The 16,122-nt window shown below is 50.8% G+C and overlaps 2 protein-coding genes across 2 annotated transcripts in view; one reads left to right on the top strand and one right to left on the bottom strand.

Moving 5' to 3' along the window:
• The window catches only part of LOC119100692 (U3 small nucleolar RNA-associated protein 15 homolog), a 31,219-nt gene extending 27,987 nt beyond the window's left edge, over window positions 1-3,232 (bottom strand). The window contains exons 1-4 of the mRNA XM_037223769.1: window positions 3,160-3,232; window positions 2,705-2,875; window positions 2,371-2,460; window positions 891-1,075 (exon numbers count right to left, since the gene is read on the bottom strand). Of these exons, the coding sequence (XP_037079664.1) occupies window positions 891-1,075; window positions 2,371-2,460; window positions 2,705-2,794 (365 nt within the window). The 5' untranslated portion in view covers window positions 2,795-2,875; window positions 3,160-3,232. The remainder of the gene's footprint in view (window positions 1-890; window positions 1,076-2,370; window positions 2,461-2,704; window positions 2,876-3,159) is intronic.
• A 9,990-nt stretch (window positions 3,233-13,222) lies between these two features.
• Window positions 13,223-15,270, top strand: LOC119100691 (uncharacterized). The gene is made up of 4 exons (XM_037223768.1): window positions 13,223-13,256; window positions 13,869-13,985; window positions 14,248-14,647; window positions 15,260-15,270. The coding sequence occupies exons 3-4, from the start codon at window positions 14,260-14,262 to the stop codon at window positions 15,268-15,270; spliced, it is 399 nt and encodes a 132-aa protein (XP_037079663.1). The 5' UTR covers window positions 13,223-13,256; window positions 13,869-13,985; window positions 14,248-14,259.
• The last annotated feature ends 852 nt before the right edge of the window (window positions 15,271-16,122 follow it).

Here is a 16,122-nt window from a genome sequence, read left to right as displayed (position 1 = left end):
AGGGGCTAGCACGGAGAGAGGCAGGAGGACGAGAGACAGGCACGAGAAGAGGCAGGGGGACGGGGCAGGTACGGAAAGAGGCAGGATGATAGGCAGGCACGGGAAGAGGTAGGCGCAGCGAAAAGCAGGTACAGCGAGAGGCAGGCAAGGTGAAAGGTAGGCATGGCGCGAGTCAAGCACCGACCGGCAGCGCGGAGGCACCGCAGCGCGCGCGGCGGAGGCGAGCTCGCCAACCAGAGTCTCCCGACGGAAAGTCGGGCAGTCAGAATTTTATGTCATAGCACTTGCAAGGAGCATGTGCAGCACGGAGAAACGATTCGGAGTATAGCCAGTAGAATGCAGAGCAGAAATAATCATGGCAGCTCGCTGTGTTTGTCAGTTAAATATGGCACTGCACGCACTGTAAACGACGCTACCAAGCCCTCTTTTGTCCAACACCAGAAAGGCGTCTGAACGACGGTGATCGTGGGTCTGCGGACGCGCACCGGTGTTCGGCGGTCCACGATCTAATCGAGGCACGGAGTCGAGGCGGGGCACAACTGCGAAAGAGGCGAGGCACGACCGCAAACGAAACCTCGGCCAGCTGACTGGCTAACTCGGGTGCACCGATGTCATCTGGTAGTGACTCATACTCCCATCATAACCAACCAGTACGGGCAGTAGGCCTGCTCCCCAGCTGAAGGGTTTAAGGACAGCGCATTATCTGAATGCTTTCTTAGTAAAGCATGACCACGAGGCCATTTCTGACACAACAGCTACAACAACAATGGCGAGATACCTAAATGTGTATATCCTCACTAAGGAACTCTTATAGAAAACGACCAAAGTCAAAAACAAAAAAGGCGTTGTTGGGCGACTTTGCTGCACCGGTGTGGCCTCTCAAGTCATACCTGTCATGCCCCTTGAACTGTCGCAGCAGATGCTTGTTGTTGACGTCGAACACCCTAACGCTGGTGTCCTCGCTTCCCGCGCACAGCAAACGGCCATCCTTCCTGAACTTGCCGCCGAAGGCCGTCTTTGAGAACTTACTGAGGCCCTTAGACACATCATTGGAATCGCTGCTATAAATCTTAACCTGTAACAGGCAATGCTCTAGTTAGATACATGCAAAGATGCAACTATATGTGGTTGAGCAAAAACATCATGAAGCAATGTGATACATGCATTGCTGAAGACACCTGAAAATCCTGGCAAGGAATAAGCTGCATTATGAAAATAACTGAGCATTTTGTTTACTTCCCTTGATCAGAATCCACATTTACAAGGTACTTTATAATACTATTAGCATACTAAAAGGCATGTCAAATGGAATGAGTCTTGGGGCATGTGAACTACAGTGATTTTAAGCTGTGGCATTCCCCCCCCCCCCCCTCCCTTATTCCACATTTGTCATTGTGGTATATTGCTGGTGTGGCACTTGGCTGAAGGAATATATATATAAGATATGAAGATTGAAAAGGAGGAGGCAGCTACACTAATAAATGGATAGATTTCAAACTGTTGTGAAATGGGTATTATACAACAAATTATTGAGACCAAAGAGGCTTGATGATGTGTATACCAACACAAAGTGAGGTTATTTAACCTTTTTTATCCCAATCTGATCTGACTTTGAGCTTTATGTTCAACATCAACCAAAGGAAGTGTCAAGCCATGTCAAATGTCAACATAAAAAACCCACATTTATTTCATTTCATTTGACTTAACATTTCCTTTCTTTTGGCTGAGGTTAAACACCTAGGGGAAAGGTAAAAGTGACATTAGATGGGTTCAGTGAGGTCAAACCAGCTCACATCACGTTCCTACACACCAATGGGTCACTATTGCAGCAAAGATTTGTTTGAGACCAATCTTGATGCAATGCTTTAAGGTGTTTTTTAACTACTGCTGTACCTCTCCTAACTATGTTCCCCTTTGTTCAAGAGGTACAGTAAGATGTTATCACCAACTTAAGTAGAATCAGCAAGGCATAGGAATGCTAATGGCTTTGTTTCTAGCATCCTAACATCAATGTCAATGTCTGTTTCTAAATGTCTTCCACAGCTCTTCAAAGTGGAAATGGCTTGAGGCTATGAAACTTCAAGCTCCTTTCCCAAATATAAAGCATCCATTAATTTGAATAACAAAATGTCACTGAACCTATTTTGAATTCAGAACCAAACTAGCCTTGATCAACCACATCTTTCTGGTGTTTTTCTGGGACACCCTGGTGTGCAGGTTATGTTATGATGTGTCACATGATTTAAAGAACAGCCACTGTTAATAGATCTATCTATATAAATGGTGTTTTTAGTCATGATGCACAAATATGCTGACAAATGAGCCACAGTGCATAATATAATAATACACTAGCATTCCCTTACATATTACCTTAGCAGAAGCTGTCACTGCAAAATATTCACCATCTGCAGAGAAGTCCACAAAGTCAGCTGATCCAAACTCCTGTATTGTGACTGGAAACTGAAACAGAAAAGTCAAAATATGTAAGTACACAGTCTACTAACTTTAATCTTAACCATACTATAGCATTGTGATCTGAACAATGAATAATTCCAACTGGCATTAGGTTACTGTAAAAGTCACACAAGAGATTCATATCAAAGCAGAATGCAAAAACAAAGAACATTGCTTTAAGGCCTTCAAAACCTCTCTTAATGCAAACCACAGTTCAATAGTCATCTAATAACTAATGCATCTTGCTTACCTGAAAATTTTTCCAGTAGATATTGTCAGGTGTCAGTCCTGTCCCTTGTCTTGGATAAGCTTTGACTAATGTCTTCTTGAAGTCACCCATAATTTTGCACTAAATGAAGATCAGTTGTAGGATACACACTCAAATACGTAGCAGATGTCTGCCTCTTCACATGGTGCCCACCTGAAAGATAATAATAAATCATAACGTGTTAAATGATGGAATACTTATTACATACCTCAAAGTGCCTCATAATGATGCTGGCCAATCTGCATAGAAATGGTATTCAAGTGCAGAATGTACGACTACCTGGGCTACGGTCGCTAAGGCAAAATTCACGCGTATACATAGCTAATGTAAATCACCTGTTTTCTGGAGGCCGAGTCATGGCTATCATGTCAGTCAGCGTAAATTACTGACAGACCAAATCATCGTGTATGCTACGTAAATGTGAAACCACTACTCACGGTATATAGCCCCGCTCACGACCCCACACCCGACCACGTGCCCACCCACAGCCTACCGCTTTTCGTGGCTTAGCGCGCATCGGTCGCATGGTTGTAGTACAATTTATCGCGTGATATTTAATTCACAGTTTGCCCACCAGGGTATATCAGTTCTCTAATTCGCAGACGTGATCTCTGAGGTCTTGGGTATAAGTGAGTAGCTGTGTTCATTAACAAGACCTAAACTAGACAGGGACGCAACTTACCCCAAAGCAGCAAAATACCGATTTCTTCCTAGATTTAGCCTATTTTTATATAAACTCTAAGGGGTTTGACCCCCCACCAACTAAATAGAAAACTACACCCCTGCTCGAGGATTGTTTTCTCCTCAATTGGAAGTAGCTTTTGTGTAGTAGCCGGACCAGAAACTGCTCTCACGCCGTTTAAGTGCACCACAAAGCTGTGCCTGCAGGTTGCGCGATCGGAGGGTTAGCCCGCTCGACAGTTAACCGCAGTTAGCAATGCTGACTGCAATGTTGATTGCTGGCATCGTTGACATTATCTCACTCAATGCCAGATACCAGCGGCACCCGCGATTTTGGCAAGTGTTTTACCCGCCACGGTGCGGGACTCGCTTACCACCGCGGTGGGCATTGTCCGCACAAGCGGGAAGGAGCTAGGGCAGCCCCTGCGCGTGACGCAGGCCCGGTCGCACCGGGGCACCACGTTGCGCCGACACGACAGGGTGGTTGGTTCGGAAACCTGTCGCCAGGCGGCCGTCATCCGGCTTGGCTGCACCGGCGCTGGGGCCGCAACGGGCCGTTTGGTTGCGGGGGCAGGCGTACTAGGCATCCTAGGTGCCGCAGCCGAGCTATGCACAGCGTGAGGAAGCAAACGTCCCATTCCGGGGCGAGCACGAGGTGGGACGTGGTAAACAGCCACTTGGGGTACTCCCTGCCACGGCCTCTCTGGGAAAGGGTCTTGTGGACGGGCTAAAAGGAGGTGGGACTCCACTATGTGGTGGGACTATGTGTCTGCACACCGAAATTTGGCCTGTATGCAACATGAGCTTGGTATCGGTTCATTAGCCAAGCTACATTCTAAGGTGAGTATTTATGTCAAGCAGCTGGAACAAGTGGGCAATAATCTGAACCGCGATGCATAGATGTGGCCAAATGGTGCAATGTGATATTGTGCAGTAACTGCTAACTTGGCGCACTGGCCAACGGCGCGAGGACTTCACAAACGCGAACCGATCTTTTCCGGGCTTCCACACATACCTTGTGGCGAGCAGAGCAAGCATCCAATAATCTGAACCACGATGCATTGATGTGGCCAGTTGTTCCAACGGGACGTTTCGCGGTAATGGAAAGCTTGACGCGCTGGCCAACGGCGCGATAACTTAACATTTAGAGAGTCACGACATCAGGGAGCCCCCTTTATTCGTACGCGGGGCGTTTAACCAAGCGCACACGATGTCAATGGGGGAGGAAGGATTCTCCGTCGGTAATGTAAATCGCGCACCGACTGACGTGACCTTTCTTGTGTAATCACGCCTCGATGACACATTGCTCACTGCCGAAAGACTGTCCGTAGTGTGATAGCCTGTATATGGCATCCCGGGAAACAATGCTCGTGTCGAGTCGGGGGGGGGGGGGGGGGGGGGGGGAGGACTGTGTGCTTTCGATACCATGGTTTATGGTTATATGGATACCATGGTTCGATACCATGATATGGTTTAGAGCTTAAAACGGCAGGGTATATACACACATTATATAATTGTGTTTACACTATCTGCTGGTGATAGAAATCGATCTACAGACATGTTATGTTATGTTCAATTACCCCTTTAAAGAGCATTACCAACTGCTGCCGGTCCGCTGTAGAGCGATGGCCAGGATACATCGGCCTGGGAAAAATACTTATAATCTCGCGAAGATCGTGACTGTGAGCCGGCGATAGTGCTGGTATGCCGGTTAACATTATATTCGGTCGACCTTCCGACAGCATCTCCCCCAGTGCTGGCCGCCGTCCGTACAGGCGATTTGCAAAGTTCCGGCGCCCAATTCGGAATTGGTTTAGTTGTGTTCGGCGGGTGCAGCCAGGTGCGCGCGATACCATTGAGCGAACACTATAAGCCGGTAATATAAATCACTCATAGGCAGACATGACGTTTTTTTTGTTCAAATCACCAAGTCACCAGCGCAATGCTGACTGCGGCCATCATGTTCGCATCGTGGTGGCAAGAATATGGCAGCCCAGAATCTTTAACTTAATTAGCTTAATCACGCATTCGCACGCGGGGTGCCACTACGTTTATTCGAGAGTGCTGGTCTGGGGCAATCAGCTCCCAGTGCACTATACATTTCCGATTAGGGAATCCATTGCATTTGGTCGGTTAGCCTACAGTGTCTCACTATCTTGGCGGGATGGCCAGAGCTGCAATCTGCAAAGTTACGGCGTCCAATTAAAAATATTATTATCAGTGCTCGGCAGGTGCCATTACGTACAAACTATATGATTGTCGATGTATTCTCTGCTAGCTATGTAAATCACATATCAGTCAGCAAAACCTTTTTTAAATCACGCCTTGACGGTGCAATGATAACTGCGAACGGCTTACGCGTAGCGTGATGTTCAGAATGCGGTGGCACGGACACAACTTCTAAGTGAGCGCAAAAAGGTGCGCTGTGTTCCTTCGATAGCGTCATTATAAAGACTTCAGCCGTGAGAAGAAAATACACTTGTTTGCTCAACAAATTTATTTTGTTCCGTCAACCCCCTCCCCCTTCAGCAGTGTCTGAATCTCTCTCAGGGCTGGAAGACGTGCTCCCGGCACCGTTCTGCGAGATCACGGCTCCAATTTGAATTAATTTTAGACTTGCGTGGCTGGTACGACCGTAGGCAACCGATGTCACTGTCGAGGCACTATCGACCCGCAACATAAATCGCTCATCGGTTGACAAAACACGATTTTGCTTCAAATCATCGTTTGACGACGCATTGCTGACTGCGGTCAGCCTACCCAGTCATTCAATAGCGTTTGTAAAGTGCCATCAGCTTCCAGTGCAACACACTTGTCAACTGAACCCTCGCTCTGACTCGCCGTTTTTCATAACGCGTACTGAAAGGGGGTCGATGCGACCTACTGGCGTTTCCAAATCAGTGAAGATATATTTTAGCTAATCATACCAGTGGCTTGGTCTCAACGATATGTTATATGTACTTATTAATAAAAGTGAAATAGATAAATCAGATAATCTTTTGGTATGTTTCTAGGTCAATAATTGCCCCTATTACGTCACATTTTTTTCAAATTTTCCAGAACATCACACTCTCAGCTGTCCAACATCGTACACATGAGACCGCGCCTCGCAGCGACACACAGCGTAATTAGACGTATTTCTTGTTTAATTTTGAGTACAATGGTCATAATTGGATGTGTTTTTGGACATATATTTATCATAAATGCATACATCAACGTAACAATGTCGGCCCGCCGCGCGCGTTCCGAGGCCTCGTGGGTTGCCGCCCGCCGCCCGAGCCAGCCGTAGATCACCGGCACTGCTCCTCAAAAACTGCCGCTGCTGCAAAACCATAAAAGTAAGGAACACGTTCGTGAAGTCAAAGCACGCGCAGTAAATGCCCTAAAGGCTACTGAAAATTTGGGCCGAACTGCCCAACATGCCGGAGAGGCATTTTTCGAAAAACTTTAGGGGAGCGCATCGCCCCCACCCCTTCTAATGGCAAGGCTTGCACTATTCAGTTTATACGATCAACCCTGCAACAGCGTCTCACTGAATGCCGGAAGCCGTCCTCAACGGTGATTTGCTAAGTTCCGACAACCAATTTAAAATATTTATGTATTTGTACACCGCGGGTGCTTAAATAAGACCATGGTATCACCGTGGAAGCATTATCGTCCGGAAATGCCAATTGCGCGTCGGTCGACATGGCTTTTTCTAACCATTCATTGGCAAATTGCTTACTGCGGCCGGCCTGCGTGTGGCGTGAGGGCCAGACTACGGCACGGGAAGAATGATTTAATTGCGCGAAAGAGAGCAGCTATGTTCATACGATAGCGTTGGCATGGTGCTATCAGTCGGCGGTGCAACACCCTCTTCCGTTTTTGGTTTCCATTTTTCGGTCTACGCGCCGAAAGCGTCTCTGTGAGTGATGCCGGCCGGCCGCACGGGCACATTGCGATCCTATAGCCTCTAATTTAAAATTATTTTTGCCGGGTACAAGCGTACACACACGACGTCTTAGTGAGAGTTTCGGTCCGCCCTCCCCTCACAAAATCCTGGATCCGCCCCTGCTTGGAACCAATGACTGCGGATAACCGCTGTGACCCAAAGATGCGATTTTCTGGTGGTTCCCCCGCACATGACAGTAGCTAGTTCATCATTAGGAATTAGGATATGTTATCTGCCGTTGCCGCGCAGTGTCGCGCCCGGTTAAACAGTTTCCCCGTATAAGAATAACGACAAAAGAATCTGAACATTGAATGGCAGAAATCCAGAACGTGGGGATGGGACGGCACCAAATTCCAGGTAGCATTGGCACGTCGAATACGCCTATCAAGTTTTCAACAGATTGAGATGCTTGCCTGGATTCTGATCAATATTACACAGCTGGGAACTCTCGAGTGATCAGAGAATCTGCGCCCCTCGAAGCCGAACTATCACTTGTGCCAAGGACAGGAAGTTTTGTCACAGCCAAACACCGACCAGCGAGCGCGGCGAGTTACTTTCGACAAGGCCTCACATTCTGATGCTGGATCACCGAACGTGGGGTCAATCAAAGTGCGCTCGTCCGGTCTGATGTGCAACAAATTGTGTGATGTGCTATTTCCGCATATTTGTCTCTTTCCCGAAGAGTGAGGGCGGCTTCCGAGATGATGTATTTGCTTCCATATTCCTTCACGCAATTCCTGCGCGTGAAAGACGAAAGTGCAAAGTAGGCAGGAAATGTAGGTGGTATTTTGATAACCGGCTTACAAGACTGCGAACCTGTTTGAGCGGGGTAGTGTACCACTGCGGTACCATATGTGTGTTGTCCAACATAGGCCTCATATATTGTGTGTAGTTGGTCGCCTTGTTATCATTAAGTGGCACGTAACTTCATTTATTCTGTACACATAGGCATCGCTTGCAGTGATTGGGTCTGATTGCAAATAGGTACTGAGTGTGGCACATATTACCTGTTGGATCCTGGGCAGGTGATTGAATTGCCATTCTGTAACTTGGGGCTTAACTCTTCTCTCCAAAAGTGTCCCTTACAGAACATTTATCCACATCATATTGGTGTGTTTGGGCTACTTATTGAGTGATCATAGGTTTGTGTGAGTCTTGACACATTGTATTATTTGTTGTATGTTCCATGTTGCAGCTTACATGGAAACTGATTTTGGATGGGTTTTTGCTCATGCCAACATATTTTTCTCTGGTGAAAATGAGTCCAATTATTGGTTGTTGATGCACATAAAAAACCAACACTATTGAAATATTTCCCTGAAACCTTTTTCACTTAAGTTACCAACTTTCAAATTATTAAAATGGCTGTAGAGATTTTCACATCTCTCCTTCATGGAAACTGAAAACTACACATAATAGACATATTGCCAGTCACATTCCAGCTCTGGGTTACTACTAAGCTAATGGCTGTCCTACTCAGATATGTTACCTTACTTTGCACCATTTATAACAGGATGTGGACCTGAAGATAAAAGCCGTGAGTTTGGCTCTGAACTTTGGTGGTAAATTTGCTCCAAGTTTACAAGAAGAGGACTTTTTTCTGAAAACATCTTGTTACATAACAACACCATTGTAAGATTGGCTGCCTTTAAATTAAATGCCAATTCAGTTATCTGTTGTATTTGGATATACATCATCACATAACATGTATTAGGTTGCATCATGTTGAATAAAGCTGTTGATTGAATTGGCCCCAATTTTTTCTGATAAAACTGTGGGGCCGAGGATTAGATATGAGCAGTGCGCTACAGTTTTTGTAACAGGCCCCACCCTATTCCTAAACACCTTTTTATTGACTTTCATCATGATAGATTTGACTGCCATGTTCAACGTATTGGTGTGGGCTTCACGGGGAAGGGAGTGAAGAAGGGACGAGTAAAGAGAGCATTGTTTAAAACCCTCTCACTTCTCATTACCCTATGTTGCAAAGCTATCATATGTTGTGCCATAATTGGGGGTTTGGAGGGGCTGCCTCCAGCCTCACTTTCCACACTACCACCTTACATTCTGCATGTTTCCATGCAGAAACTTGGATTTGTGGTGATGGGGAACTTCTTCAAGGAAGCATCCTTTCTGACTTGCTAGTGGGAACCCACTCCCAGTTGTGGGATTTGGGGTTCACATCATTGCTGTGACCAGACAGCACTGGGAAAGACTTTGTTTGTCACCCAGTGTTGCAGCCTGGTATAATTTTGGTAGCATGATACCTTCGCAAAATGATGTGATGGCATAGACAGCCACATGAAGACAAGCATTTGTGCAAATTACTTTTATGCATTGCACATTGGAATGTCTTTTGCATGACATTTGTGTATCTGTCAGTTACATGTCATTTAGTGCTATATCCATGCCTGCATCTGAATAAGTTACATGCCCTTGCTATCATTGGAGGCTGGAAATTGCTTCATTACTACAAACAGGTGCTTGATATATATATATATATATATATATATATATATATATATATACATATATATATATACTAGCCAGATTTTTGTGATGTTTTGAATATTGCCTGTGACTGGGACACCCAAAGCTAACAATTTTTGCACACCCTTGTAACAAATATACACCCCAGCTGTGTTGTAATTTATGAACCATTAAAAATTATCTTGTGAGGGTTTGTGGTGAATCTGATGTAGACTATATGAAGCATCATGTAGTTTAGTGCCAGTAGGATTTTTTCAAGTTCTTTTTCTGCATGACATGAGTTTGATGAGGGGCTTAAAGGGAAAGTATTACTGTTGCCCTGTTTCAATTTAACTTAAATATTTCAGCAACTCCCTTGATCATCAACATGGCAGCACATGAAGCACCTGAGCTGGAAGTGGAAGAGCCCCCTCCAAAGCCTCCTGACAAAAGCAAGCTGGAAAAAGACAAAAATTTGTTGACAGAACAAATAAAAAATTTAGAGGATCAACTGGTAAGAGCTTGTGCCAACTGATGTTTCTTTGTCATTTTTTATGGTCCACTTCCATGTATGTGTCTGTTTGGACAAAACTGCATCTACTAAAGCAATGTTTTGCAAAAATATTATTTTTGTAAGTTACAACACAGCATAGGCGTGAAAACGCCCTTTGCCAAATGTCATCCACTGGGCAGCCTTTCACCCTGCTACGGCCTCCTTCCTCGCCAAGATGGGCCTTGACCCAGTCTGATCCAGCCTGACCCCGACCACTGTCGGCTTGGCCGAGCCCCGACGGCCCGTGTGCCCGCGCCCGTCGGCGGTCGGCGCTCAGCAGCAGTGCGGTGGTCGTGACCCGCGGCCTGTGCCGACGCTGATTGTTGCGTGTTGCCCGCGCCGTCGGCGGCGGCGCTCCGCAGCAGTGTGGTGGTCGTGACCCGCGGCTTATGTCGACGCTGAGTGTTGCGTGTGCCCCGCGCCGTCGGCAGCGGGTGCTGTAAGACCAGCGGCGCGGCGGCCGGCCGGCTGCAGCAGCTGGAGACGGCGCGGCGCGAGCTGTGCGAGCTGCACCGACAGACGGACGAGCGGGCTGCAGGCGCTGGCGCCCCGCATCACCGAAACGGTCAGCACCGGCGCCAGCATCTGCTCCGGGGGCTCACCGAGGCCCCACCGTCCCGTGGACATCTGGCATTAGTCCATGTTAGCCAACTCCTTTGCAGCCCAGCCTCCGAGCTGTCCGCTGACGGTGGGCGATGTTAGATTAGTGATCCACGCAGGTATCTGCGAAACTCTAAACAGGCGCAGTGTCGTGCGCCTGGTTTTCTGTAGGACCACGGACAGGCTGTCTTTTGGCGTGATTTGGAACTCGAGTCTTCAGTGTTCGAGATGGAACGCCCCGCCGACCAGACCTCTGACGTACACCGATCTTTTGGCGGACACTGTCTGGGCTCTGACGTCCACACCGATCTTTGACGGACACGGTCTGGGCTCCAGCGGCACGCGATCTTCAAGCTGCGCGACAAGCTCAAGTACCGGACGGCGCAGCAGGTGGACGATGCCGTGCTGCGGCTCGAGAAACAAGTACAAACGCAAAATTTCAAGCTCAGGGAGGAGGAGAAGGTGGTCCGTGAGATCAACGACCTGAAAAAATCCAAACGAACGCTTCGCGAATACGACGCCAAAAAGGTAGCGGCACTCGGGATAATCATGGCCTCGCAACGGGACCGGGCCTTGCGCATGCGTAACTCCTCGGTCGGGACGGCATCTTATCCCCGATTCACACATTGTTTTCTGTCCAGTTGCCCAGTGTATGTTCCCGGTCGCGCTACTGATGCATGTCTCCAACTCGTTTCTTCAGAAAGAGCTGGACGCGCTGACCCAGAACCAGCGGGGCCTGCGGTACGAGCGTGACCGTCTGTACGGGGAGATCGGACAAGAACAAGCGGGAGGAGGAGCGGATCCACCGCGAGGCACAGTCCACTGCGGCCAGCATCAAAATGCTGGACGAAGGTTAGTGTCCGCACGTGTCACCACAGTTGCTGGCATCATGGACACCATCCTTTGCGATGGCGTAGTTGAAATGCTCACGCTTAGGATGCATTGTTTCGCCGTTGATGCTGTTAAATAGATAGAACAGAGTATTAACGCAATCGTATTATAAATAGTGCAGCGGTGACAGCGTTTGACTGCCAATCTGCGCATATAGTTGCCTGCTCGTCGGTTGGCCCTGACGCAGCAACCGCACCATCAGCCGTTTGGCGTCGCCGCGCCGCCGCGAGAGTGGGCCGGCGGTGCCCTTGAGGCGCGTCCCTCGCGTAACGGCGCCACCGCCATCCCGTCCGGCAGAGCTGGACGGCTGCGGCGTCAACGACAGGCGCTAGACGCCCCTTTAACCAGGAGAGGCTGGACGCCTGGCCAGGCGTGGCAGCGGCAGGGCGGGCGGGCGCCGGCGCCGACCGCCAGCGCGAGGAGCCGGCGCGACCGCCGCCGCCGCCGGCGGCCGCCGCGCCCCCGCCAGCCGCCCGAGCCGTTCCTGCAGGAGCTGGAAGGCACAGTGCGTCCTGCTGCTGACGTACCTGCAACGGCTGTCGCACACGCGGGCACCACTCCGGCCACACCCTCGGCCCATCTGATGCCCTCCGGTCAGTCCCCGGTCGCTGCCGCCCTAAAGTGGTGGCACGGTTCTGGGAGGCGGGACCTGTGGGGTGTCGGGCAACTCTTGCAGGGTAGACACATTGGGTTTCTTGTGATCGTTTGCCTAACGGGGCGCAACGGAGAGTTGGCTCTATGCCTTAAGGGGGCGCAACGAAAGAGTTGGATCTATAGAGTGCGTGCTTCTGCGTAGCACTACCATCGAAGCTGCTTGTAGGGATCGGTAGATTGGGAATTTTGTTCAGTAGTGGGTAGAACTGCGATGTTATGTTGCGTAGACGGGAAACCAAAATGTCTGAATGCATTTGGTTCTGCGTCCTGAGGCTGTGACGTGGTGGTTCCCTTCGGTGAATGACCCCATTGCACAGCGGCCAGCTGGGCCGTCTCGCCCGGTCTGTGACAGCGCTCCGTGTGAGCCGCCGCTGACCTCCGGTGAACCTGACCTCTGACCCACCGCTGACCTCCGGCGAACCTGACTGACCCACCGCTAGCCGGCGAACCTGACCCCTGACCCACCGCTGACCTCCGGCGAACCTGATCTCTGACCCGTTGCTGACCTCCGTTGGACATGACCCCTGACCCACCGCTGACCTCGGCGGTCTGACCTCTGACCGGCCGGGCCGCTCTCGTGACGCAGGCGGCTCCACCCCGCTCAGTCCGCGCACGCCGCTGGCTGATGCCGGCCAGACGGAGATTCCGGACGCCGACGGCGGGCCCACCATGTTCCTGCTGCGCCGGAAGGAGGAGGAGCCGCCGCCGCCCGCCGCCGCGCTAGGCGGCGCCGGGAGCGACGCGGCTCGCAGCGGGTGCGTGGTCCGCCCCATCTGCCAGCTGGCTGGCTGGCCTGGGTCTCGTCGGCCGTGCGTCTCGTCTCCCGACCGGTTGCGGTCACGAGTGCTGCTGCGGGACGGAGGGGCCGGAGGAGAGCCGTCCTGTGGCTGCTCTAGTGCGCCTTTAAGAGTGCTTCGTAGTCCAGAGTGTATAGAGGAGTCGATTGTGCCCGGAGCTCTTGAAGCCTCGCGTCGTACCGTTGCTTTTACCCTTAAAAAGAAGTGGTGTTGGCGTATTGTTTGTACAGTTCTTGGCATGCGTGCTGGCTGCTCGCATCTGAAAATACGACAGTTTTTCGAGTGTTTTCTTGCCATTGACTGGAAACATGCCGAGTGCAGTTTCCTGTCCCTCGTATAACCTTCGCTGCATGCTTGATGTAACCTCGAAGGCCCACAGCTTCCTTTGTGGTGCTGCAGAAGCTGGCATTGCCTGACAAAATCGCAACAACTTAAGAACAACTTAAGGATGTCATCACAATCGCTCCCTATTTTCGCACTCGCCCTGGCCGGCTTTGTCCGTCGGTGCTGACCCCTGCCCGGATGATGACCTGGTGTTGACCTCGGCCCGGTGCTGACCTCGGCCCGCAGGCGCGGCCCCTGACACACACCTCGGAGGTGTTCCACCAGTTCTGCCTGCTCGACCTCCAGCCGCCGACGTCGCACAAGGAGGTGCCCGCCGCAGTGGAGCAGGTCAAGGCCAAGCAGGTCAGTCGGCCGAACCGAGCCGTGCAGCCGGACCGGCTATGCTGGCGCATGACGTGGTAGAGCTCAGCCTTTGGTGCTGCTCAGTTGTATGTAATCACAGTGGCCAATCTGTTTGTTTTATTTTGTTTATGAATTGCAATGAACCTTTCTTATAAGGAGCATTGTTGTGGTGGTGGGACGGCGGATTGTCTCGACGGTTGGTGACGTTCCCCTGCATTTACCGCTAAATGTTTAGCCTACCCCGGAGTGCTTGCTGTTCCAGAAATACTTCCAGATGTGCGCTCAGAAGGCGAGGCAGGACCGCTGCGAGAGAGCGGCCATCTCTGGCGGCGGCGGCGGCTCCGTGCCGCACCTCACACTCCGGCTCAACTCGACGTCACTGGGTGACGCACCGACCCGCACGCCGCCGCCGGGCGAGTTGGTCACGCTGCACAGCATCGGCGTCCAGCTACCCTACCAGATGACGATGGCGGCGCCGGCCTCCTACCAGCCGCAGTTGTCGCTCGAGAGCAGCGCCTCGTGCCCGGCCGCCATGCCGTCCGCAGAGTCGGCCTCGTCGCGGCCGTCGAGCCGCGACAGCGGCGTGCCGTCGGCGCCGCTCAGTGCCGAGGCTACCGAGGCCGAGCGCGACCCGTTTGCTGAGGCTCTGCAGCGCCGGCTGGGCACCGGCGCCAGCGACGCCCAGCACCAGCCACAGACACTAGAGGTTCCCATCGCCGCGCGGGAGGGCAGCATCAGCGCCACTTGAGAGGCGCGCAGCAGACCCCGGGAGAGTTCATTTGAGCAGTTTTACGGAACATGGGTGTGTTGCTGGAGGCGGAATTCTTAATTTATTGTTCCCAGGACTTCTTGCACTGGTACGCTACCGTGTGAATTATGTGTTACATATGGTATTCATGGAAACGTTTCGCAGTGCATTTGAGCATTCCTTGGTCAGTAATCAGTATTGCTCTACCATCTACGTACTTGTCCCGTGAATCGTTGCATCACTGCCAGCCCCTTCAACACGTGTCAGCGTGTCGTCGCAAAGCATATATCATGGCGGGTGACAGCCTGGGAGGGAGTGGAGGAGTGGGAGGGAGGGGGCGATAGCCAGAGAAGTTCACCGGCACAGCGGTTTTGAGAACGGGGTTACTCGGCATGAAACACTTCTACGGGATTGCGCCGCCAGATGCAGAGCGTTTCATCGCTGTTTGCCAACTGAAATAGTATGTCATACGCGTGTCGACGTTCGAGCATGTACTGCCTCCCACGGACTGTGACCTGGAATGTAGGCCTGGTGTGAAGCGCATGCCCCACAGGTCTCCTGGCTGTCTTGAAGGTGTGTGCGTAGCAACGTGCAGCCCGCTGTCCCGGTGATACGATTTTATAAGAGCACGTGCGAGCGTGCAATGAATTGGACCGTTAGCTGTAAAGAGCGACCGCTGAAGCGACGAACGTCGTCGAGTGCTCGCTGCTGATAGGCTTCCGAGTCACAATGTGGTAAACTGTGACGCGAGGCTATTGATATGAAGTGAAATGTCATTAGTTAACGGAATTCCTTTCGCTTCAGTGTAGAGTTTCTCGCTCAACTTCGTGGCAACACAAATTTGCTGAAGTGATTCTTAAAAAATATTACGTATCGTATGTGTTTATTCGAGCAGTGTGAGATAACCAGCCGCGGCGTCTCATGTAAAAACGCCGCAACGGTATATGTTTACATGAATAGCCTCAGGTCGTACTGGACGGGTCACACGCATACAACGAGCCTTCGGCGCCGACGCTGGAGCCATGTGCGGACCGAGCGGGGCTGGGGCCTGGCTTGGGCGACATGGCAGGGGTATTCCACGGTCCGGGCACCTGACACGGCGCAACGGTCACACGTCAGCTGGGTTGTGTTTCCACCGACCATCAAGCATGAAGCTGCGCTGTGTGCGACGTGTTCTTTGATTTCGCTGTCTGTTCTGTACTTGTTTAGAGAGATGACGTTGACCTGCGGTTGTCAATGCAATGATCTGGGCTGTGCCGATCGAATCGCGTTGGGTCGAAACCGATTACTTTTGAGCGAGAACGTGGTGATGTTCTTAACAAGCGATCAAACAGCATTGTTTGCTCGGCATCCTCCGCCAGGAACAATATATTCGCCCTGATCCTTACA

Source organism: Pollicipes pollicipes, unplaced genomic scaffold, assembly GCF_011947565.3.
Source record: "Pollicipes pollicipes isolate AB1234 unplaced genomic scaffold, Ppol_2.1 Scaffold_4881;HRSCAF=5763_pilon_pilon_pilon, whole genome shotgun sequence".
NCBI classification, from domain to species: Eukaryota; Metazoa; Arthropoda; class Thecostraca; order Pollicipedomorpha; family Pollicipedidae; genus Pollicipes; species Pollicipes pollicipes.
This window is presented reverse-complemented; position numbering and strand designations above follow the sequence as displayed.